General features: G+C 37.5%; 13 protein-coding genes across 13 annotated transcripts; 7 read left to right on the plus strand and 6 right to left on the minus strand.

The window, feature by feature from the left end:
- Nucleotides 1-173: 173 nt before the first annotated feature.
- On the plus strand, nt 174-773 carry FDP41_011082 (uncharacterized protein; the record flags this gene model as incomplete). The annotated part of the gene is made up of 1 exon (XM_044701452.1): nt 174-773. The coding sequence occupies one exon, from the start codon at nt 174-176 to the stop codon at nt 771-773; it is 600 nt and encodes a 199-aa protein (XP_044567817.1).
- Nucleotides 774-1,019: 246 nt separating this feature from the next.
- Nucleotides 1,020-1,784, plus strand: FDP41_011083 (uncharacterized protein; the record flags this gene model as incomplete). The annotated part of the gene is made up of 1 exon (XM_044701453.1): nt 1,020-1,784. One exon carries the CDS (start codon nt 1,020-1,022, stop codon nt 1,782-1,784), a length of 765 nt encoding a protein of 254 aa, XP_044567818.1.
- A 1,268-nt stretch (nt 1,785-3,052) lies between these two features.
- On the plus strand, nt 3,053-4,204 carry FDP41_011084 (uncharacterized protein; the record flags this gene model as incomplete). The annotated part of the gene is made up of 1 exon (XM_044701454.1): nt 3,053-4,204. One exon carries the CDS (start codon nt 3,053-3,055, stop codon nt 4,202-4,204), a length of 1,152 nt encoding a protein of 383 aa, XP_044567819.1.
- Nucleotides 4,205-4,362: 158 nt separating this feature from the next.
- FDP41_011085 (uncharacterized protein) lies at nt 4,363-5,829 on the minus strand (the record flags this gene model as incomplete). The annotated part of the gene is made up of 1 exon (XM_044701455.1): nt 4,363-5,829. The coding sequence occupies one exon, from the start codon at nt 5,827-5,829 to the stop codon at nt 4,363-4,365; it is 1,467 nt and encodes a 488-aa protein (XP_044567820.1).
- A 424-nt stretch (nt 5,830-6,253) lies between these two features.
- FDP41_011086 (uncharacterized protein) lies at nt 6,254-7,144 on the minus strand (the record flags this gene model as incomplete). Its single annotated transcript, XM_044701456.1, has 1 exon — nt 6,254-7,144. The coding sequence occupies one exon, from the start codon at nt 7,142-7,144 to the stop codon at nt 6,254-6,256; it is 891 nt and encodes a 296-aa protein (XP_044567821.1).
- Nucleotides 7,145-7,215: 71 nt separating this feature from the next.
- FDP41_011087 (uncharacterized protein) lies at nt 7,216-8,373 on the minus strand (the record flags this gene model as incomplete). The annotated part of the gene is made up of 1 exon (XM_044701457.1): nt 7,216-8,373. One exon carries the CDS (start codon nt 8,371-8,373, stop codon nt 7,216-7,218), a length of 1,158 nt encoding a protein of 385 aa, XP_044567822.1.
- A 68-nt stretch (nt 8,374-8,441) lies between these two features.
- On the minus strand, nt 8,442-10,321 carry FDP41_011088 (uncharacterized protein; the record flags this gene model as incomplete). The annotated part of the gene is made up of 3 exons (XM_044701458.1): nt 8,442-9,584; nt 9,776-9,844; nt 9,989-10,321. The coding sequence occupies 3 exons, from the start codon at nt 10,319-10,321 to the stop codon at nt 8,442-8,444; spliced, it is 1,545 nt and encodes a 514-aa protein (XP_044567823.1).
- Nucleotides 10,322-10,574: 253 nt separating this feature from the next.
- FDP41_011089 (uncharacterized protein) lies at nt 10,575-11,951 on the plus strand (the record flags this gene model as incomplete). Its single annotated transcript, XM_044701459.1, has 1 exon — nt 10,575-11,951. One exon carries the CDS (start codon nt 10,575-10,577, stop codon nt 11,949-11,951), a length of 1,377 nt encoding a protein of 458 aa, XP_044567824.1.
- A 215-nt stretch (nt 11,952-12,166) lies between these two features.
- On the minus strand, nt 12,167-13,140 carry FDP41_011090 (uncharacterized protein; the record flags this gene model as incomplete). The annotated part of the gene is made up of 2 exons (XM_044701461.1): nt 12,167-12,536; nt 12,590-13,140. The coding sequence occupies 2 exons, from the start codon at nt 13,138-13,140 to the stop codon at nt 12,167-12,169; spliced, it is 921 nt and encodes a 306-aa protein (XP_044567825.1).
- Nucleotides 13,141-13,414: 274 nt separating this feature from the next.
- Nucleotides 13,415-19,390, minus strand: FDP41_011091 (uncharacterized protein; the record flags this gene model as incomplete). Its single annotated transcript, XM_044701462.1, has 3 exons — nt 13,415-15,811; nt 16,122-17,514; nt 17,562-19,390. The coding sequence occupies 3 exons, from the start codon at nt 19,388-19,390 to the stop codon at nt 13,415-13,417; spliced, it is 5,619 nt and encodes a 1,872-aa protein (XP_044567826.1).
- A 1,936-nt stretch (nt 19,391-21,326) lies between these two features.
- On the plus strand, nt 21,327-21,674 carry FDP41_011092 (uncharacterized protein; the record flags this gene model as incomplete). Its single annotated transcript, XM_044701463.1, has 1 exon — nt 21,327-21,674. One exon carries the CDS (start codon nt 21,327-21,329, stop codon nt 21,672-21,674), a length of 348 nt encoding a protein of 115 aa, XP_044567827.1.
- A 14-nt stretch (nt 21,675-21,688) lies between these two features.
- On the plus strand, nt 21,689-22,225 carry FDP41_011093 (uncharacterized protein; the record flags this gene model as incomplete). Its single annotated transcript, XM_044701464.1, has 1 exon — nt 21,689-22,225. One exon carries the CDS (start codon nt 21,689-21,691, stop codon nt 22,223-22,225), a length of 537 nt encoding a protein of 178 aa, XP_044567828.1.
- Nucleotides 22,226-22,746: 521 nt separating this feature from the next.
- Nucleotides 22,747-24,196, plus strand: FDP41_011094 (uncharacterized protein; the record flags this gene model as incomplete). The annotated part of the gene is made up of 5 exons (XM_044701465.1): nt 22,747-22,789; nt 22,911-22,955; nt 23,048-23,149; nt 23,315-23,326; nt 23,535-24,196. 5 exons carry the CDS (start codon nt 22,747-22,749, stop codon nt 24,194-24,196), a joined length of 864 nt encoding a protein of 287 aa, XP_044567829.1.
- Nucleotides 24,197-24,227: the final 31 nt, after the last annotated feature.

Consider the following 24,227-nt stretch of genomic DNA (forward strand, 5'->3'; position numbering starts at 1 on the left):
ACAAACCACTCTGTTCGAGTGAACAAGTCGAACAAAGTCTACCAATTTCCGAGTTCACCTTTCGTTTAAAAATGAGAGGTCCCATCTTGACCACTGTCAGACATCAACAAAAAAAAACAAAGATCATTATTACAGTCAATCAGTGTAACTGTTTCATAAAATCATCCCAGAAAATGCCAAACAATAACAACAACGGAGGTTCCTCAATGGAAGAATTCAAACTTGCAGTGGTTGGAGGTGGAGGTGTCGGCAAGAGTGCTCTCACTGTGCAATACATTCAAAACATTTATATTGAGGAATACGATCCCACCATTGAAGATTCCTATCGAAAACATGCCAAAGTTGATGACAAGGCTTGTTTCTTGGAAATTCTCGATACAGCTGGTCAGGAGGAGTACAAAGCTTTGAGAGATTCATACATGAGAACAGCGGATGGTTTCTTAATGGTTTATTCAGTCATTGATCGAAAGACCTTTGAAGAAATTAATGAATTCTATGAACAAATCTTACGAGTGAAGGATTGTGATAAAGTTCCAATGGTTCTCGTGGGAAATAAGTGTGATTTGGAATCGGAACGAGTGATTCGTTTGGATGAAGCCAAACTCTATGCCAAACAATTAGGAATTCCATTAATGGAAACCAGTGCCAAGCAACGACTGAATGTGGATGATGCATTCACGGCATTGGTGAGAGAAGTGAGAAAGGCTAAGAAACCATTTGGTGGTGATGAGGAAGAAAAGAAGAAGAAAAAGAAGATTTGTACCATCATGTAAGCCTGTCTTCATGGAGTTGAGAGCAAAAGAGATTCTTTTGAAGAGAAATCCTTTGAATTTAATCCAGTGAAGACCTTCTTATTAATAATCAACAATTTTGTGCAAGATATCTATATCATAACATACAGTATTAAACAAGAGTATGCTTCAAACACTATGAAATTTCTGAAAGAATACTTTCCACCTTTCGGACATGTTGGAGAAGCAAACTCCGAAGTCACTCCTATTATATTACAACATTAAAAAATGTTTCGCTTGTGCTCTCTCATCATGATGACAGTCTCAACAATCGTCACGATGACCACTGCCATGATGTTCTCTTCTTTATCATTCGGTGCTCCGAATATACCGTCAATTTATTGGAGAACATCTCCTCTTTCACCACCATTCTCTTCTCGGAATGATGTTTTGAGTTTAGTGCCACCTGGATTTCAACAACAACGACAACAACGAATTTTAGTGGAATTTGATTTATTTGTGGATTTATTATGTAGTGATAGCGCAGCTTGGTGGACGAGTGTTTTCTCACAATTGGATTCGTATTACTTTTCGAATGCCACAAGTTCAGCACCAATCCGATTCAATTTGTACTTGTTGCCACTGCCTTATCATACTGCCTCCTATTTAGGTTCAATGACCTATGTGGGTGTGAATCGATACACCAATTATGATCAACGTGTGTTGAAACAAATTGTGAATTCTTTTTTCACCAATCAAACACCCTTGTACAATAATATTGTGAATGCCATGACTCAACCACAAATAATGAATTTAATTTATTCCAATAATATCAAGAGTTTGAATATCATTCCTCAGCAAGCATATTTGAAATTGATGAATGATCCTTCTATCGACATGAGAACAAGAACTTTATTCAAATTGTCGACTGCGACGGGCGTGTTTGCAACTCCAAGTTTTTATGTGAACAAGGTTCCAGTACAGAATGGAGAAGATTTCAGCGTCCAAGATTGGATTTCGTACTTCAATCAAATTTTGAGTAGCAGTTATTAATACAGTGTGTTTGATTATGGCTATAGTTCTGTTGTTGTTGATTGAACTTATTTCATGAATACCACCAGTGATACAATTTTCCAATAATTCATTATTGGAAACACGCGAACAACTATTCGCTTCAATTCACTCTTGTTTTTCTATTAGCAACATGGAAAAAGTATCTCTTTCAGTATTTGGTCTCAAAAGAATTGAGAGAGGACGGTCCAGAGATTATTCACACTCAATTCAAGCACAAATATATACGTTTACAATAGCTTCTACTTTAAATGAAAGTCTATCAAAATCCAAATCAAGCAACTTGTAGGAGCGCGTTTCAACGAGTTATGAAAACTAACATTAAAAAAATGGCCTCAATATGATTCATGTGGTTAATAAGGATTTGACTCTCGGGCAGCAAGTACCTGCTTGCAAGGTATCAAGTTTATCGGAGCTTAAAAACAGCTCAACCCTAAGTATAGGGAGAAATCTTACGTCGAGTTGGTGATCGTGTGATAAGGTTACCGTAAAAGCTAAGCGGGTCCGCTTTAATTTGGAATGAGTGAATGTGTTGGTCTTTTGAATGCCTGCGAAGAGCATCATCATGAAGCGCATATTTTGTGAAACGTCATGCTAGATGGTGTATTCTTCCACATAGAAAGCAATTGCCTACTTGCAATCAAGCGACGCCTCAATCTACAAGCATAGCAAAAGAAATCAAGCCCGCATTCATCATTGCCTGAACTTTTCAACCTGGTTCTCGAGAAACTTGAGAGCCATCTGAGAGAGGGTTTGAGTGGTACAAAGTGAGATATCTGTCAACAATTTTCCATTGAGAGAGAGATCTCGCCAAGAAACATGGCAGAACATCGTTGTGGCCAACCATGCCACAGAATATCAACCATACATGTATTTCAACTCACCAACCTTCTTTCATTCTCAATCAAACAATACTGCCAACTCAACACCTTAAATGTTGCGACCACAACCATGCTCAATCAACCACTCCATCAACCCCTGTCCTCTCCGTCAACAAGAGCCCGACATGAGCTCCCACCACCAACTGGAATTGAGTATCTTTTCAATCATGATGAAATCCCCTCGCTTATTTCTTGAGCGACCTTCAATAAAGTCTCATGAGAACTTGGAAACCAATATAACTCCATGTTTCGCGCAATGACGCTCGACAAGGATCATGAACAGCGAGAAGGCACTCATTGGGTTCAAATCAAAAACAACAACAACATCAACAGGCAAGAAGAAGAAATTGTCTTGACAAGTCTTTTCTCATGTCGAGCACTCCGTTCAACTTTCCATCCTTCACCACTTCCATCACCAACAACAACGAGGTGCCACAACATTTGGAAGGAGTTCGATCGACCTCTTCTTCTTCTTTGACGACGACGACGCAGCAGACTTTATCTTCTGTAATTGCCAACACCAACACCACCAATACGACAGGCAATCATGATCCGCCATCCCTTTCAACATTTAGTTCCTTCATCTTTCAAACGGAATCCTATGAAGAGCTCATTCGGGAAGGATTACTGACTTTTCCTTCGTTATCATCATCATCCTCCTCCTCATCATCACCACCGTGGTTTAACCACACTTCTTCTCCTCGTTCCTCCTCTACCTATTCTTCACCCTATTCTCCTGCGAGTGCAACCACAACAACATGTCGAATGACAGACTCTCCTTCCACACCACAGCTAGCTTCTTCATGGCATCATGCACAACAACAACAACACAATCAGGCAACAACAACAACAGCGCATCCCTTGGATGTCTCTCTCACAACCACCACCACATGCAATGCCATGAACCCACCACACAACACCGCCATGAATCTCAATAATTCCAATTATGGAGTGAGCACGTGTGTTGGTCATTCTGATCCACCAGGCAGGAATAATGATTCCGTCCCTATGACTCCATCCCTTCAACACAATCGATTGCTGAATCAGGAGATTACGAATTTTGTAACCAGTCAAACAAATCCACCAGCATCAGCAACATCATCATCATCGGGTATGGTCGGAAATGGAGATTTTAGTGGCAGGTCGTCGTATTCTTGTTCAAACCTCTTGCTCCTTACTGATGCTTCAACAACCCTTAATAATATTCAAAGTAATACCAACAACAACAACAATAATAACATCCCAATGAATCCTCTTCCAACACATCCAACTAAAAAGAAAAAGAAAAAGGCAAGACAACCATTGGGTCATCTGGCCACCGCACAAGCATATTCAACAAGTGCTCACCAGCAACAACCCTCTCCTCAACAACACAATCAGTTGTCGTCCTCTCCGCAACATTCCTTGACCTTTACGGATGAATATCAAAGTTTCTCACAGGGTGTCCATGAAACTCAAATGAAAGATCGAAAAAAGAGACTAAAATTTACCGAATTTAATCCTCACCAGGTGAGACGATAGAGGTTTGCCAATGTTGAGTCCTCATTATTTTGGACTAGATGATCGATTATTCCTTTAAAGTCTTTTAGGGAGTTACTTTTAAATTTCAACAAGGAATTGAATTTTTTGTTATAGTAGTGTTGATTGAGAATGAATCATAAGGAATTCAACTTGGTCATTTACTCCTCCTTCTTTCTTCCACTCTTATTCACGACCACATTCAAAGTAATAGTTACAGGAACATTATAACGATCCAACACAATATTTGATTTTCCACTGTAATGCCACCCAAAGGAGCCATGGAGTTCTCCCTTCTGATGAGCCACATGTTCCCTATCATCCACCGTGAAACGCAATTCTCGAGCCAATCTCAAGAATTCACTCTTACTAATGCTCGTTTCTTGAGCTGTGGTGGTATCAGCGTGGGACATCTTTCGTTTCTTCGTTGAGGTACCACTGGGTCCATGAGCAGATTCTTCTTCCTCTTCGGCTGCTGCTCCTTCTTCTTCTTCTTCCTCTTCCTCCATGGCTTTTTTAGTCTTTCCTCGTTGAGTTCTTGCTTTTCTTGGAGCAGCACGTGTTCTTGTAGGTCCTGCTGCCTCTTCCTCTGCTGCCTCCTTCTCTTCACCTAGTTTTGGACTCGTCTTTCTGTGTCGAGTGGATTTCCTCATTGTTTGTGGAGAGGTGGTGGTGGCGGTGGACACTTCACCCTTTGCTGTTGTTGTTGTACCAGCCTCGTTCGTGACCATCATTTCGAGTGAGTCTCCTTTATGGATATTCATGTAGTAATCAAAGAGATGATCAATAAGAATACTCTTCTTTCCTTCCGTTGATAAATTCAACTCTTGGCACATTTCCTTCAAGTTATCTAAGGTGAAACGTTCCATGCCTCGCCGTACAAAGTTTGGATAGTGGGAGATGAGACGAGCGAGCTTTCTGTACTTGGAGGTGAGACCCTCGACATTCTCTCCAAAGTATTTGCAATAGCTATTCAGAGTTTCCTCATCGACATCTTTCAAATGGTAGAAACTCTTATTGAGGTAATTGGCTCGGAGTGGATCATCAGTATTCTCATCACCACTCATGACAGTTACACTTGCCGTTGTGGTATGGGCAGGTTGGTGAGATGGTGCCATCATGGTTGTTGTTTCTACACGTTGTTTTGCCACCTCTTCGGTTCCACCTCCTGTAGCTGTGACTGGAGAGGTGGTTTCTTCGGTAATGATGGGTGGATGCTCTTCACTGGGCTCTCCTGTGCTTGTATTGGAGGTTACATCTTCAAAGGTCATTGCAGAAGGTTCTTGTGTCTTGCTCGTGTCTGCTGTTGTTGTTGTTGTTGCTGCTGTTGAGATTTGCTCAAAACGAACTTCTGAAACGTTTTGTGTGAGAATCTCCTCTGCTTGTGTGGTTGGAGGTTCAGTAGGTTCAGTAGGGTTCTTAGGTTCTGTCATGCTGGTTGAGGCGGCCTGTGCATTGGTGTCTCCTGTTGAGGCAGTTGTGGATGCAGATGGCAAGTTTTCCATGTTCTGCTGATCAGTGCCTTCTGCTAATAAGGTGTTGTTTGTTTTTACGGTTGTTGCTGGAGTGTTTGTTGTTGCTGGTTTCGACCATTGGTCACCGCTTGTTACCATGGGAGATGTGGACATTGTGTTCGCAAGGTGATGCAGCCAGCCACTTGTTGATCACAAGAGTGTGTCTCCTATTCGAGTGATCTAAAGTTTTGTGTCGAGCTCGTGTTTGCAATAAATTGATGGTGTTATTGATTAATCAATCGACAGGTAATTCGCCTAGTCTATTGCAATATGCGACAAATAAAAGGAGTGGAGAGACACTACTCGATAAAAGTTTTTAAAGACAAAGATTAATCAATAACACCATCGACCGTCATGATACAGATGCAACAGCAGCGATTTAAACAGCAATCGCTTGCATGTAAAATGTGATTCGAGCATTTCCTCAAAAGTGCACTGTACAATCTTAAACAAACCTCCATGAAAATCGTGAAATAAACAAGAAAATTTCCAATGTTGGTAAAACATGTTGATATCCAAAAGTAGTGATTACCTAACTTTAATCAACTAAACTAATCTTCATATCCAAGTTACGAATTGTTTCCCAATAAATGTCAGGATTTGTTCTCTTCAAATATCTCATCATTCTCTTTCTTCTATTGACAATGACTTGCAATTTTCTTGCCGATGTATAATCCTTATGATTAGTCTTTAAATGTTCAGTGAGTGCCTTGATGCGTTCAGTTAAAACAGCAATTTGAACAGGAGCACTACCGGTGTCTCTAGGAGATTTTTGGAAACGTAAAACTTGGACTTGTTTTTTCTGCTTGTTGATTTCTGGTTTGGCTGCCGTGGTGAAACTGAAAATCTTCTTCACTTGTTCAATACTAGTCTCCGAAACTGGTAAAACAAATTTTGTAGCCTCTGAGTCCGAGCCAAGAGGACTCTCCAAAGGTGCTAAACCAGTTACCATAAAATCGTCTGACTTTATGCCACAACGGAACTCGACTGCCATCTTTTCGTCGTAGTCTCTTACTTTCCATTCGTGTCTCTTTTGCTTTGGAATTGTAAGGAATGGTGATTCAATGGCTGGATATTTAGATTTATCAAAGGCTTTCATTTTGGTATAGTCCCAAACAGGGTTGCCATGCCTGTCGAGTTTTGGTGGTTGCATGTATCTCTCTTTCAAATGAGATTTGGCAACAGGGAAGCTATCTTGGATGATGTTTGATGGTGGTAAGTTCTTTTCTTCTTCCTCTTCAAAATTATATTGCTGTTGTTGTGTTCGGATGGAACTCATACTAAATGTTTGCTTTTGATGCTGTTGATGATGAATACATGATGATGAGAAAGCTCCCTGACTCAAAAGACTTGTTGTTGTGGGTTTATGGGACAAAGCAACAAACTTTACGAGAGGCGAGCCCGACGATAGTTGCAACACTTTTCTCATTTTTTTTTCGCGTTTACAAAAATTTTATTCTATTCAAACCTCAATGTTTCAAAATGTTCAATATGTTTGTTTTAATGCTTCTTTTTCAGAAATTGTCGATAATCAATTTGCTCCTTATTTACATTCTTGCTTGAGTTCCCCAACTCGGAAAAGTTTGATGTCTTTTTGAGATTTTCTCGAATTTTCTGATAGAGAATATCTGCAGAAATCCAATTCGATTGGTTGGTGACTATCTTATTGTTGCCGACCTTCATTGACAGAGGTCTGTCCTTATCTGTCTGATTTGTTTTGAGTTTTGTAGAATTTTCATGTTGTGTGGAAGGGTGATTACTACCCGAAGGAATGGATGAAAGAGAAGAGTGTTTTTGAAGAGGAGAGAGTGGTTCATGCTGTTGTGATTGAGCATGACATGAATTTGTGAATGAATTTTCAGAGCTCTCAGTTGCGATGGATACAATTCGTTCAGAAGAGTTTTTCAGTGATGAAGGCGATGATTGACAATCCACAATCTGATTGGAAGAAGCATCTTGTAATAAGCAGACATCGTGGTCATCTCCTACGTGACTTTGACTGGTTGATGAATTTGAAGAAGGCGAAGACGACAATAAATGTGAACCCGTAAGCGTTCCTCTCACAATATCCAATGAGGAGGTTGCCGACGAATTGTCTTGTGAATTGGAACGAGGCCTTCCAATATTCTTGGCTTCTTTTTGTTGAGCTGTTTCATAGGTTGGAGTATTGACATTATTGGCTGTCTTGTATGTGGTCGTTCTCAGAGTGGTTTCAATATCAAAGTCATCTGCTGGAGGTGAGCTATGAATGGGTGTCGTGTTGCTCGTTAACGTATTAAGAGGATCATGTTGAAAGTTCGTAGTGGTCGAGCATGCTGATGAGGAAGATGGTGTGGATGAGCATGACGAGCATGCTGATGAGTGATGGGAGGTAGCAACAACTGATTGTTGTTGTTGTTCGAGTAGTGAGGATGGTAAATGTGCATGATGAATGTTACTGATGGATCTTCGATGACGGGTGGGTCTGTGAGGTGAGAGTGCAATGGAATCAATCAATTGTTGATTGAACTCAGTGTTGGATAGGAGTGGAGGTGAATCCTTTGTGTTGTTGTTGTTGTTGTTGGGATTTGTGTTGTTGTGAGAAGAGTCTGTGATGTCCTCTCTCTTGCTCGTACAAGTATCAGTATTGGTAGTAGTCGTATTCGTAGCAGTATTCATAGTATTCGTGGTGGTGGTAGTAGTAGCAGCAGTCTGAGTACTAGTATTACTAGTGGTAATGGCAGACTTCACCTTTTGTCATCATCCAACAATTCCACCTGAGATTCAAGTCGATTGTATCGGTCTCTCCATTCCAATTCGAGTGCTTCAATTTTCTGATGAAGACTATTCCTCAAATGTTCCAACTCTTGATTTTTGAGAGTTAAATCTCGTTCTCGTCTCGTATTCAATTCACTGATAATCGTTTCGAGTGTTTGAATTTTTGAATTGGTAGCCATTTCATACTCCTCGAATAAATCCTTGTGTTGTGTAATGTATTGAGAGAGTCTTTGTTCGGTTTCAATGTCCTTATTGTGGTAAAAGGCAAGTTCTTCTTTTGCTTCTGCTAGCTTACTCTCTAAATTTACTTTTTGTTTCGTGAGTGTTTTGATCTTTTCTTGAACATTATTCAATTTTTCTTTCCATGCTTGTACCAAATTGGATTGTTTTTCCAAAAGTTCTGCTTTGGCTTGAGCGAGTTCACTTGCATCAATGAATTCAATTTGTTCAATTTTAATCTCAGTTGTTCCAGCAGGTTTGATGAGATGACTACCACCTCGTGGTGTTCGAGGTGAGGATCGAGTTCGAGGTGTCATTGATCCCTGATTGGTAGGAGTGGACGCATGGTTGGATGAGGGTGTTAATCCACCACCACAACCACCACCACCTCGAGGTGAAATGGAATCTTGTGTATTGAAACTACTTGAACTAATATTCATCAAATTGAGAAGAGGAATTGAGTTGGAGCTACTGTTATTCAATTTGTCTTGTGAGGATGCAGCTGATGTTGGCTTTGGTACTACTGAAGACGACACATTCGGTGAATGGAGCACTTCTGCACCAGAATCTTCTTGAAAATAATCTCCACCACCTCCTCTCGGATCAAAAGAATACTTGCAATTAGATCTGAATTGCTTAATCGATTGAACCGCATTATTGGTATCCACAATAATTTCAAATCCATGATGTAATGTACCTCTATTCCAGCAATATCCTACTGTTATGATTAATCCAGTTGTGACATTATTAGTGACAATCTTTTTAAAACAAACTCCTCGTCCATGTAAGACACCATTTAGAAATTCTCCACTGATTTCTTCGAGCAGTGGATCTCGTTTATCTTGAAAATAATAGCCTCGACCTGTCATGTGATCTTGAACGAATGACCCTTCCTATTGAATGTTGTAGAGTTTACAAAGAGTCATGAATGAACCGAAAATAGAAAAATGAGATTTGGTAACATGATTCGGACAAAAATGGATGATGATGGAGATATATATGTATAAAGTACATTAGAAAACATCCAAGCACACACACACATATTGATGAATATTTGACACAATTATCACAACTAATAACGTACATAGAGTCTATTATCGGGCCATTGATATTTTCCATGTCCATGCATTAAATCATCTTTAAATTGTCCTTCCTTTAAACCGACATGTCAGCAAGTGACACGTGGAATTATCGAGTGAGTATACATCACCCACAACATCCGAATCATACAGTTCGATTCGAACGAAATGTTTTTGGGTATTAATTCAAAATGACATGCCATCACCAAGCAACCTACATAAATTCTGTTATCGGGCCATTGATGAATACCCATTCCGTGTCTCTTATTGTTATTCCACTCTCCATTATACTCCTCTCCGTTTTTGTATTTCTTTTGTTTGTATCCCATTTGAAAATTCGATTTTGTTGGTTGATAGAATTCTGGTTTGATGTTCTTGCGACAGTGATCTCTTGTTGTTGTCACTCGTGAGTGTGAAGTGAATGAAGAAGATTCTGGACACAGCTGAGTGATGTTATTGCTGTTTCTATTGTGGGTACTTTGTGTTAAATGTTGATCGTTTTTTGGCTCACGTGTTTGTTTTGATGAATTTTTTTGTGTGTTGTGTTCCATCGTCACGTGTCAGTCTCAGAGAGAGCTCTTTATAGTGAAAATATAAAAACAAAAGACTTTAACAGATTTCAAATTGAAAATGTTTGTTTTTATCAGAATTTGAAGGAAACACACCTAAGCTCAATGAAACTATGAAGAATTTTCTCAAGAAATTGTTTTTATCAGCCATACGCGGCAATCAAAATAGCCATTGTAAAAGCCCGAGTCAACCGAAAAAAAATAAGCAAGCGAGGCCAAATTTTTCTTCGTCATCATGTTGCGTCAAATTGCTAGCCGGACACTCAACAAGAAGTACACTCGCGCCTTGTTGAATCAAATCATCATTCAATCTTCAAGAAGCGTTTCCACTGCCAATCTTCCTGACACTGATCCAGTTATTTATCATGATGACTTGATTACAACAGAAAATATTATGCGAAAGTTGGATGAACTCTTGGCCGACGGTGAAAGTAAAAACTACAAATCAAAACACGAAATGACACATGAAGAGTTTGAGGCTCAACTCAAAGAACAAATGAACAGACCTGTTTTTTACGATGAGGAATACATCAACTTTATCACCAAGACCTTGGACTTTTCCAAAGAGGAAGTAGAGGAAGTTGTCAAGGGACAAGAACCCAAATTCTACAAAAAATCTGATGATGGTGATTTGGAGGTTGATTGGATTGAGTTTGCTAGATTGTTCCAACGTACAGAAACTGAAAAAACCTTGCTTCCACAATTTGAAAGAGAATTCAAGGAGATGAAGCAATTCAAGTTGGAATTGGCTGAAGAGGCTCATATGCAACAAGTTACCATTGATTGGGCAGATTGGGAAAAGAGACTCGGACCTGGAACTGTTCAAAAGATCAAACGTGATATGGACAAGGTGATTGAGAAGACTCGTCCACGTATTGAAATCAAAACCATCCAAGACAAACTGGATGAATTGATGAAACCAGTTTTGGGACAAATGAAAGATGACATGGTTGATGCTCTTCCACTCATTAAGCAAGTAACAGACGAGTTGGTCCGTGAAACTCCACTCTTGAAGAAGGATGAAAACGGATTGTATCAACAATATTTGGCTCCATGGTTCATTGACAAGTACTATCCAGAAGAACGTGACCAATTGATCCAAGAAATTGAGGAAGATGAATACGATGTTGAATACATCAATGAACTCAAGGCAACCAGATTGAATCCTGATGAAATTTTGCTTCGTAACAAGGATTGGATTATCAAAGAATCTTCAAAGATCGAAGAAGAAGAATACAGATCCATGTCATCCAAGTCTGCCACCATGTCAGCCAAGAAGAGAGAAGAACAAAACTTGTATCATGGTGTCATTGACGGTGCTCGTCGTGTCAAGGAATTGGAATCTGAAGTTGCTTCATTGAGAGCTTCTTCTGAGAGTCAAGCTGAAGAGGCCAAGGAAGGAGCTGAGAAGAAGGAAGAGAAGCTTGCCATGTCTGAAGACGAATGGTGGGCATTCTTGGCAACATTTGGTGTTGATAAGAACGCCAAGCAAAAGCGGGACTTCTCTCACTTCAAGAGTGAACAACAATTGAAGGCTTGGGAGGAAGGCGGTGAAAAGGCAAGACTCGACGCCGAACAAACATTCTTCAAGACTGAAAGACTTGGTAAATAAGCATCTTGAATACTTTTGAACATTTTCCCTCCTCCTGTATATAACAGTTCTTTTCTTTTGTTGGTTCAATTTTAAACAAACCTTTAGGGTTGCATTAAAACGAAAATTTCTTAAAGTTCTTGTGACTTGGTGTTTGAACGAGGTTGCTTGAAAGTGAACAATGAGACTGTACGAAAAGTTCGATAAATACGTCGAACGTGTGTGAAAAACAGCATTTATCGTTGTTTTGTGGTTTCTCCTTCCATTGGATTGGATTCGGCTAGCTCCGCATCGTCTTGAATGTCAGTGTCATCACTTGTTTTAAAATTATTGCTCCATAATTCAAGCATCTTGGTGTGTGTTTGAATGGCATCCTTGTGTGCCTTGTATTCAAGCTTGGTTTGAGAAGGGAGATTCAACAAGTTCATGACATCTTGCTTCAATGTTTCTTGGATTTTTTCGTCATCTCCATTCTTATTCCAAATTGAAATAATGTCATGATTGTCTCGAATGGAAATTACAACTCCGTTAATATCATCATCATTTGCAAATTGTTGACCAATGAAAGATAAGAGTAAATCTTCCCAAATTCTAGCAGAATAGCCACTTTTACATCGAAGCATGAGTCTACCTCCGTTTTTGTTTTTTCATCTTCCCACATTGGTTTAATCCCTTGTTTAAATAGATGATAATCCATCGATACTTTAAGCTCATATGGTCTTTTCATGTGAGTGTAGAGTGCCCAGAATTCTTCCACAGTTGAAAAATCTCCTACAGTTTTCATACAATCTTCATAATCAATACCCTTCTCCTTTCTAAAGTAGGAAAATGTAAATGTATGACCTAGTGGATGTTTATCCAATGGTTGATTTGATGAAGAAGAAGAGGATGAAGAATTATTATTGTATTGGTGCTGATGATGCATACTAGTTCCTCTCGACTCAAGGTTTGGAACGGATACAACAGCCGCAGTTTTATAACTTGTCGCTGCTACGACATTATAATTAATACTAGTAGTAGTGGTAGTTGGATTGGATCCGACGGGAGATGAGCCTGGTGGTAAAGAAGATGTAGTAGTTGCCGATGACGATGAAGAGGAGGATGGCGGTGAACCTGTTGGAGTTGAAGCACTGGTATTTGATTGAGTTTTCCTTCCGGTTCTTGGCTTATTCTGAACTGATTTCCAATCGTTCGTGTGATGATTGCTCATTTTCAAAATTGTTTTGATGCGGGTGATAGTGTTGCGAGTTGATTTGTTGTTGTTGGATGATGACGAACACAATATTTTTTTTTTTTTTTTATCACTGTCCATGCTTTTATTTGTTCGAAAATTCAAACGTTATTCATGGCTGTGTGTGCAATTAGTACAGTTAAAGGTGGTTCATGTCATCAAAGTTAGTGTAATTATTGTTGTAAATTTCAATTATTGTTTGTCATCAAGGTTAGTGTAAATTTCAAATATTGTTGTAAATTTCAATTATTATTCATGGTCGTGGGTATTTCATGTATAGTTTAAACTTGTTCAAATCAATGAAATTGGGATTAAAATCGTATTGTTGTTCAAATTCATTCCAGGTGAGTTTCAATTCTTCCATGAAAAAATGATTTCGTTTCATCCACATTTTAGTAATAGATCGATAAGCTTCCTTAGTAAATACTTTGTCCCATTTCTTACCCAATCCAACTTTAGCACCTGTTAGGCTATGGATATCTTGTTTAGTCTTGATGAGGTACAATAGTCGTTTGGAGAACTTCTTGTTATTCTTTGCATATATTGAGATATTATATAAATTCCTAAACATTTCTTTTCTTATATCACTATAGTATTTACATTCAAAAATAATGTGTTGCATTGTCTCTCTACTACAGCAAGGACATAGCAAGTTCGTCTTGGATATCTTGTTTAAATTTTCCAAAGTCTTCATCACGTTCACTCTAATTTTAAATATTAGATTTAAGGTTCTGAAACCGATTCCTATTGAGGGGTAAATGTTGGTGAACTTTCTGTTCTTGGGAGGAAGGTTCTTTGGCGTATATGTTCTTTTGTGGAGGCGTTGAAATAGAAGTTTGTACATTGTTTGTCTAGTGTTTTGAGTGTATAATACATTGTTGATAATAATATACCAATTATTGGATGGAATATTAGTAAGAATATTGTTACAATCAGCACCTTTCTTAGCAGCCCTATCTGCTAATTCATTTATGCGGCTATAGATATCTTGTTTACCTGTATGACTATTAACATGCATAATTTTGATCTGATCCTTCATTTTTAAATAATTACGAATTTCTTCAACATAAGGATCTCTAGATTTTCTGAATTGGAAAAGTTGGTCATAAATACTTTTCGCATCTATGACTATTGTTCTAGGAGTGTTGTTATCTAGCAATCTAACAACTGTGTGGAGCGCTTGAACTTCACTGTTGTAGGAAGTTCCTTGTCCTAAGGTGTGACTTGAGATGGAAACATTCTGATCAGTTACAATACCGTATCCAGCAATATTATTGTTACACGATCCGTCAGTACCAATTAGTGTAGCTTTGTTCAAGAGGTTTGACATGGATGTGTTGTTACCAACATATTTGTAGTATTTGCTTTCGTCTTTGATTTTTCCAAAATCCATGCTATTGAGAATGTTGCGAATTTGGGTGACATGATTGGAATGTTTGATGTCATTATGTAATTTCACTTGTAAATTTTTAGGGTCAGGAACCCACATACTTAATCTGTTCCAATCTTTATAGAGCAGGAATTGTCTTAAACCTTTAGGGAATTTTCCATAAGGGATGAGAGTTTTTTCATGCCATTGGTCACTCGAATGCCACAATCTAATATTGGAAGATTTGTTCATGAAAATTATTCTCTTGAGATATTGAGGAATCCATGGGTCTGGTTTATACCAAGTAGGGATTGGATCATTGAGGATGTCAAAACCATGCTCCTGTTTGATTCGTTCACAAAGGAATCTTGTAGAAGATCCAAGACAAATATCATATTGTTCAAGGAACTTTCTGACTTTACACATTAGGTCCGAGTAACTCATTTCTTGAACAGAAATTAATCCAAGTCCACCTTTGTCTTGATGAGTATAAAACCACTCGAGAGCTAATTTTCTCTTGGTTCTTAATCTTTCACATATAAAGTTGCGAAAGAATTTATCAATTTGTTTCTCTAGATGGTCATTAGCAAGAGGAATTAGGTGGTACAGTGCATACGGAACAATGTCTGTGTTGATAATTTTGACAATGTTCTGTATTGGAAAATTCCAGCCAATAGAGTTAGTTCTTCTTTTAACTTCTTCAATAATTGAAGTAGTGTATTTCTTTTGTTCCTCAGTATTATTGGTAATATTATTACCAAGTATAATAATAGAATCATTACTTTTGATCGTACTTCCAGATAATGTCTTGATACTACATTCCTTATCAGAGAAGAGGTTAGTTTTGGAATGATCTAATTCCATGTGATAGCCATGAAGATAGGTTTCAATGTCATGCAAAGAATTTTCAATTTCAGGTAGTTCGTTGGAAAATGAGTTCAAATCATCAATCCATGCGCCTGTACTAATGTTCCAATAATTTGCAACACTAGCACCATTATATGTTATTTCTAAAAATTGTAAGAGAGGCTCAATCGCAATTTTGAATGCAAGGGGAGAGAAGGTGTCGCCTTGTTTCAATCCATCTTTCACATTGAAACATTCAGATTTACCATTAGGTATAACAAACTTTGTCGTAGATTCACCTAATATTTCCAGAATTCCATCAGCAGTAATTTCATCAATCCCTAAGAATAGCAGTCCATCACGAAGCATAATTCTCGGTAATGAGTCATAAGCTTTTTTGATGTCAACAGCCAAACCATAAAAAGGTTTCTTGTCCTTTTTGCCCAAGCAATCATATTGTAAATTGAAAGGACTCTGTGAATAGTTTCTCTGCCGTCTTCACCACCAAATTGAGCTAATGATAATCTTCCCTTTAACACTTCCTTCAATCTTTTGGTGATTAATTTAGTAGCTATTTTAAGTCCTGAGTCCATAAGGGCAATAGGTCTATAGTTAGCAGGGTTTGAGTGGTCCTTATTCTTTTTGTGAATTGGGAGAATGCTGACACTTTGCATAGATTCAGGAGTAAATCCAGTTGTGATGATATTTTCAATAATTTGAAAAATTTCCTCCTGTAATTCCTTACACATGTATTTGATAGTTTTTGTCTTAAACCTAGTTCATTGGGTGCTGTGGATTTCAAATTCTGAATTATCCATTCTTTCTCTTCCGTGGTAATTCTACCGAGTATTTTGTCATTGCAATTATCAATTAATGGATGTTTGTACTTGAAAAACTTGGTAATGTCAATTTGATGATTTCTTCCTCTAAAGTTGAGGTTTTGTTGATATTTGTCCTTGATCACATTGGCAACTTCATTGGGGTCACTAATTTCAGTTCCTTCGATAGATAATTTGTATGGTGGTGATGACGTTTTGTAAATTTTCTTTCTCAGATGTTTAGAGTTGGTTGCATAGTTTTGTTCCCACCATTTCATCTTTCTGTTCAAAGCCTTATCATGGCTCCATTTGATATGGTTCTTGATTTTCTCTTTGACACTTGCAAGACATTTTGGAACCTGTTCTAAAGTTTTACCAATAGTGGTCAAAAGTTTGTCACAAGGATATCCGTGCTCATTTCTATCAAGTATTAACATGAGCTTCTTATATTGCTTATTATATTTGTAGATTTTAGGATCAAGTTTAGGTGGATTGACCTCCACAAATTTGTCGCCTAGTTTATCACAAATGAAAAGCCATTTGTCGTTATCAGATTCTAAATTCTTAACTTGAGATACACATTCTTTGCTAATGGCCAGCACTTCTTTCTTATTTTTGGGATCTTGAAAGTTACGCTTCTTCCGAATTAACAAAGGTGTTCGTTGACATGAGAGGTCAAGTAGAATTTTAACCATTTTGTGATCTGATATGAAGTTGGCATTCAGTACTTCTCCAGATGCAATTGGAAAATCTGTGGATATGTAATCTATTATAGACTTGGATTGTTTGTTAATAGTATAATGAAGGTGCCATGATAAATGAGGGAAAGGATAGTAATTAAGATTTCTCTTGTTAATAAGATCTAGTATGTTTTGATCAGTTCTTCTAGATTCGTTTGAGGAGTGATTCTCGGATAAAATCGCATTGTAATCACCTCCAATAATGATTTTGTAGTTAGGATATTTTTCAATTAGGTTGTCAAGAATATATGTGAATTCACATCTGTCAGCTGGTTGATTTGGAAAGTACGCAGAAATTACTAGAGTATTAATTGAATTGATTTTACATTTCACGCCAATAATTCGCGCGTTATTCTTAATGATCGGATCTAAGATGATTTCTTCAATATCTTTGAAAGTGCTTTTGTTGAGGCAAATAGATACACCACAGGAATCTCTTGGATTGTGATAATATGTAAATGAAGAATAATATATAGAGGGAAAATCTGGACCAATGTAGACGCTTTTAACTTCCTGGAGCATGATTATATCAGGAGTGATTGAGTTGAGGTAGCCTCTTAGGGCTGATAATGGTTCTGCTCTGAGACCATTAATGTTGAGGGTTAGAATAGATAATTCTGGAGCTACTGAAGTGAATCAAGTAGTTTTAGCTTTTTGTGACACTCATCAATTTCCTCTTGATATATCTTCCTCTTGGTATTATCTTTTGTACAACCAGACAGAAATGTTAGAGTAGCAATTCTATTGGTAATCATTAATTCTTCATTATTTGCTCTGATAATATTAGCCATTTCCTTAAATCCCATAGCCAATTTCTGATTCTGTCTTGCCTCAAGTTCTGCAATTCTTTTATCCATAGAAGCTTCAATTCTCTTGATTTCTTTTAGGTGATCTTGTTGCACTTTTTCAAGAGTAAAGGAAACGTCTTTCGCTGCAATTTTAGAAGATCTGCCTAAATTTTGTGAAATTTTGTGAACTGTATCAGGTTTCTTTTCCAGGAAATCTTCTAGCATTGGATAATTGAGAGCAAAATCCAATGTCCATTCATTCATTCCATATGCAGCATGGTTTACCAATCTGATGGCATTAGATAGATTGTTGAGTCTAATCAAACATATTCTCTTCTCTTGATTGATGATAAGTATGGATACAGGTTGGTCATTATTGTATTTTCTGGCAAGAGAGGATTCCGTTTGTATTCTAGCTCTAATCAAATCATTTCTTTCAGGCCATCTACCAATGATGTCAGAGTATTGTACATCCATTGCATAGTTGAATGGTATGTCGATTTTCATAGTGACTGTTTCCTCTGTTCTAGGAATAGTGATATCATATGTTTTTGCCTTACATAGATTATTTCTGGCTTTCATACTTTTGACAGTGATCACTGCTGCCATTTCTTTACCAATTCTAGCTGTAGCAATTTCAACAATGGGTTCACCAGTATCGCTTTCAATAGCATTCCTCCAATCTGCCTTGACTGTAGTTTTCCATAGTTCTCCTATTGGAATATTATGGACACGTATAATTTTGTTGGTGTCGTTTTCACATGATGAAGTGATATTGACTTCTTTAAATTTTGTACGTAATGTTTCAACTGCCTGTTCTACTTGAGCGCAATCTTCAATAGTGACAATTATGGTATTATTGAGCTTAATAATCGGATTGATGGTGACATATTTGCCACTAAGTTTGTCCTTAATTAATTCAATTACCTCATTCTCTTCAAATATTTTGCTATATCTAACAGCAATATATCTGGGAGGAGTGATTTCCTTCACTGCTATGTCATTGATGTTGAATTCTTCATTGTCTTGTTGGACATTACTACTTTTCTTGTTCTCAGATAATAGTTTGTTAATATTCTTCATTCTTTCCTTCCATAACTCCCAAACATGTTTTCTGTCTTTATGGTTTTTAAAAGCCTTTCTTTCTGTGGTGATTTCGTATTTAATGTCATCAGAGAGTATTCTGAGAGTGGCTTTTACAACATGTTGGAAATTTAAGGTCATAGGGTTGTGTGGGCTAGCAATAACAGATACAATTTCTAAAATCTGATCAGTGTCAAGAAGAGTTCTGTTTGTATCTAGTTTAGCATTATTGTGTTTGAGAAAAGTTTTACCAACAATTTCATCAACTGACATGTCTTGTATGTTGAGGTTATTAGTCAGCTCATTATCCAACAATTCAATGTTGTCTTGGTTACTCATGCTCATACTATTAGTTTTAGCGGCCAATTCTTCATCAGCTATTGGATCAATAGTTGGGTACAATCTAGTGTCAACACTAGTAGAGCAATTGTGAGTAGGGTTGAGATTATTTGTCAAATTGGGCTCATTATCTACAGATGAACTAGCAGAAGCAATGTAGTCGTTTAATGATTGAAGTGAGCTAGAGTGCTTGGGTCCATGATTGGATCCATGGTTGGGTCTTGTTTTACCGATCTTGCTGGGCATCCTAATTGAATTATTCTTCTTTTTTTTTAATTTGTATAACGAATCTGATCTTGTTAGTCTGATTAAATACCATTCAGTCAATAGCGCTTTGATCTTAATAACTGCCATCGTAATAGGGTCTTGATTACAGTTTGATCACAACGGTAACAATCTCAGTACTTATAACCGGTGGTAGTTGTACGGTACCAAATCAGTACAGTACTTCGTAGAGAGGGAGAGATAAGTTTTAAATTTAAGTTTAATGATTCGGAGATGGTTCTTTGGGTGGTGATAAAGGGTGCTCAAGGTGAACACCTAGCGGAGGTGTTGTGTTATTTTTTTTTCCTCGAACGAACACAATATTTTTTAATTTTTATTTCTTTTTTTTAAAAAATTCAAGCAACTAACACACACCCCTGAAAACAGACGACAACAAATGATCGAATTTCGATTTAAGGTATGTACGGTGGATATCAGACGCAATACAACATGTAACAATAAATGACCCTACGTAGGGTCTCCCATCAGTGAATGAACCAAGTATCCTCAATGATGTATGTGAGGCCGTTGAACGACATCCCCTGACATAGATTTTACCTTCAAGCAGACTTTTTGAGCCACGAAATTGAAAATGTTGAAATGGACTTAACGTTAGACCTTCCAACTCAATGTTCTAATCTCAGTGAGAAGAACCAAGAGGCTTCTGCATTTGGCAACGAGTTCGAGGTTTATATAATAATTTCAACATTAAGAATGCGCCTTAAAAACACTTACAGCTTAAAAAAATACTTTATCAAGCAAATTCTGAGGATGGACTCTTTAAAACCAACAACAACCACTCCAAACAATGTTTCAGATCCCAACAGCCAAAGCATTGTTGATAGAACCATTAAGGAGACTAGTAGTGTAAGGGAGGAAGACAATCATCAAAGCAGTGATGATCTAACTGATGAATTTAAAAGAGAGTTAGACTTAAAGAATCAACTCACTGATGCGTTAGAAATTGATCAGATAAACAACTTTGAAGAAGAGCTTAATCAGAAACAAAGAGATTTTGAACGTCAGCTCGAAGAGAAAAAAACAATTTCATGAAGAAAATTAATCAAATCAAAACAGATTTCATCAATCAACTGAAAAAGCAAAGTGAAAACTCCACTCAACAGTTTGACAACAATATAAAGTGTCCAAATTGTGGGCATGTATTTTGTCCTTATGGAAGTGAAAGGAACAAGACAAAAGACCTCTTGTAATCATTTATTGAAATAAATTGCCACTCGTACCACCAGTTTACCAATGATCATACCACAACAAATTCTATCGACCCATGTCTTTGTTGTCATTTAAAGCACTCGTTCATGCACTAAATTATCCTCCTAAACTAATTATATGGATTAGGAGAGTTGTCTTCAAATAGGTCAGTCCTTTTCCTAGCATATATTGTCAAGTCCTAAAAAGGAATGCCCTTCACCCGACATTTTGACAGCGAGAGAAAAATATACAAACTCCAAACTTGTTTCACAACTCCATTCATCTCTCTCGTGTAATACAATCATTTTTCATGGAGAGACAGGAGCGAAGGGTATTCTTCAACCAACCAAATGAAACTTCTCTCCCCTTCAAGACCTGCTTTGAATCTCTCTAAGCTGACAATACTGCCTTCGAAGGAGGATAGGGAAAATACGACCTTAATATATATACCATCTAACAATCCGCATACACACATTCTCGTGTCTCTCCGTTGAATTGACAAAAGAGATAATTGTTGGCTTGATTCAAAAGCATTATAATATTAACCAATTAAAAAAAGAATCATTGCATCCTCATATATAAACTCTTCAATCATCACTCTCAACAAACAAATTGGTCACCAATTCCTCCTCCTCTTTCTCGACGTCGTCTTCGTCTTGAATCCATCTCGAACACACGTGAAGTGTCCACTCACAACAACAACAACAACATGAAAACAACAACAACAACCCATTCAACGCCTGCCTTTCTCAGATCGAATGCACGTTCCAATTCGTCCTTATCATCGAAAACATCCTTGTCTGGATCGCCACGATCGCCTCAAAATAATTCGAACATGTTTTTGACAACTCCCAAAACGAATTCGAGACATTCGACGCGTTCAGTTTCGTCGTCTTCAAGGTCCATGACTTGTTCTTCGGAGATGTCCTCTCCTCCTTCTCCTCCTCCGACAATTACATTGACTATTACTCCCAGTAGTAGTAGTGGTCCACAAGATTCATCATCCAACTCCTCCTCATCGATTAATTCAAAAAAGATAAGAAAATTGAACAGCTGACAGCACTTCGAGAGATGAGAAGTAAATCCACCAATGAGCTGACCTCACAATTGGATCTCGTCAAGAATATGGTTCGAATTAAGGAAAAGAAAGGAGGACGAGTGAGTGTGAGTTTCAACTTTGATGATGACCAACCCTCTCCGACTTTACAAAAACTTTACAAAAAACAAGACAAGACATTTAATTTAACAAACATTTATTCCCCTCCACAAGATGAGGAAGACAATGAAGAAGACAATGGTGAAATCCATCATGAATCTTCTGAGGATCTTGTACAAGTTCTCGAATCCATTTGCATTGGTGAAGAAATCTTGGATGCTCATCATGATACCAATTCTGGTCGTCATCGAAACACCACAACAACAAATTCAACAACAAGTTGTTGTTATTATTCGAATCCATACGACGAAGATGAAGACGAGGATTCTTCCTCAGACGATGAAGAAGGTCATTCTCTTGAATGGAATGAATCAAGTTCTCATCAACGTCGAAAACACATGACCTTAACTCCAACAAGAACCACAAAACGAAAATATGCCTATTATTGTTGACCTAGAACTTGTTGGAAACTTGTTATTGCTTGATGTTTTAAATTCCATTTCAATTCAACCTGTAATTCAACCGTTCAATAGCTGTGTATAGGATCGTTTCTTGTTGATTGAAATTTATGATTATATAACCCTAAACTACATCCACTAGTTCCTTATAATTGACTAATAAATGAAATAGTTTGAGTATTCTGTCATGGCATTGTGATAAGTTGTCAAGGCCAACAACTTTTAAAACGATCAAACCATTTGTTCAGAACATTTTTCTAATCCCTTTTTGCTGCCCGCATATGGCCGAGTGGTTTTTCTGGAACTGTGGCAGCCAACTGGTCCAGCGTTCGAATCCCAGGGGTTGCTGCTGTTATCGTGAGCAGTTTAAACACCTTTACTTCCGGGGTGCCTGCTAGGAAGTCACTACGTATCTTACGTTCGGCTTGTAAATAATGTACATATAAACTATCGAACAACGTTTATCATCGAATAAACCCATCCCTGAATTTTTCTAATCCCTTTTTAGAAAAAAAATGTCATTGAACGAAAAGAAGAGATTTAAAGTGGTTTTTGTTGGTATGTTGTTGGAGGTGGTAGTGACATTAAGTTCATTCATTGGATAAATCTTCTCATTGTTGTTTGTCTCATACGATCAATCACCATGTGATGATTTTTTAAAAAATTAAATCATTCAAAGGTGATTGTGCGGTCGGAAAGACTTGTCTTTTGATTTCATTCACTGGTAGGTGTTGTTGATGATTGTTATGATGATTTTCAAATGGTTGAACATGATGACACTTGGCATATTTCTATTTTTGGCTCTCATTTAAATAGAAAATGAATTTGATGGAGACCATGTCCCGACTGTTATTGACAATCGAATTCACACTGTTAAATACAAAGATGAAGATGTTATTTTGAATTTATGGGATACTGGTAGGTATTGCCATGGACGTTGGGATCTGGATTTGGAAATCCATCAACCATTTTGGGAAATTTAACATGACAATTTCAAAATGCATATCTTCTCATATTATTTCATTTGAATTCGAATGATATCAATATGCAACATGATGTATCTATGAATCACAACAATAACAGCTGGACAAGAAGGTTTGTGGTTTGTAACAATTCTTTTTTTCGTGTACGATCGAGTGAAAACCAAACACACACATTCAATGATGAACTATTTTTTGTGAATCAATTATTATGATTTTATTATTATTATTATTATATTCAACAATGCAATGATTTAATTCCAATATTAATGCTTTTCATATTTTCAATTTTCACAAATTAATCGATGATGACTTTTTCACAGATTTTGACAATTTAAGACTTTTGAGTTATCCAGAGACAGATATATTCATTGTTTGTTTTTCAGTGGTGTGTCCAGATAGTTTGAAAAATGTTAAACAATTGTGGATGAAAGAAATTTCTGAACATGGAAAAGCATTTTCTCAAACAGTTCCTTGCATTTTGGTTGGAACAAAAACAGATTTGAGAACAGATGAACGTACCTTGCATGATTTGAAAGAAATTGGACAAGAACCTGTCACTTTTGAACAAGCTCAACAATTTGCCAATGAAAATGGTTTTTATTTTTATAGGGAATGCAGTGCATTGAAGAGAGAGGGAATTGAGGAAGTGATTCAAAGTGCAATCGAGGCGAAAATTCAATTGATAACAAAAACAGGTCGAAGAACGATGGAATCAAGCAAGGAGGAATCCACTCCAAAAAGTGCAATTAACACAACAACATCTGATGAAGCAGTAGCAACACCTGTGACCAATGAAGAAACTCTAGATTTACCACGTTCTTCAACAGACCAACAACTTCAATCAGTGGACACAAGCACCACAAATGAAGTAAGGAACAAACCTTCTCATGAAAAAGCAGACACTCAACAGCAGGCAAACCTCATGTTGTATCCATGGTTGGTTCTCGTCTCCCTTATGAAATGTCAATGTGAAATTTTGTGAGTTGGCCGACACCACTCACACTAAAATGCAC

This window comes from Naegleria fowleri, assembly GCF_008403515.1.
Source record: "Naegleria fowleri strain ATCC 30894 chromosome Unknown tig7, whole genome shotgun sequence".
In the NCBI taxonomy this organism is placed as follows: domain Eukaryota; phylum Heterolobosea; class Eutetramitea; order Acrasida; family Naegleriidae; genus Naegleria; species Naegleria fowleri.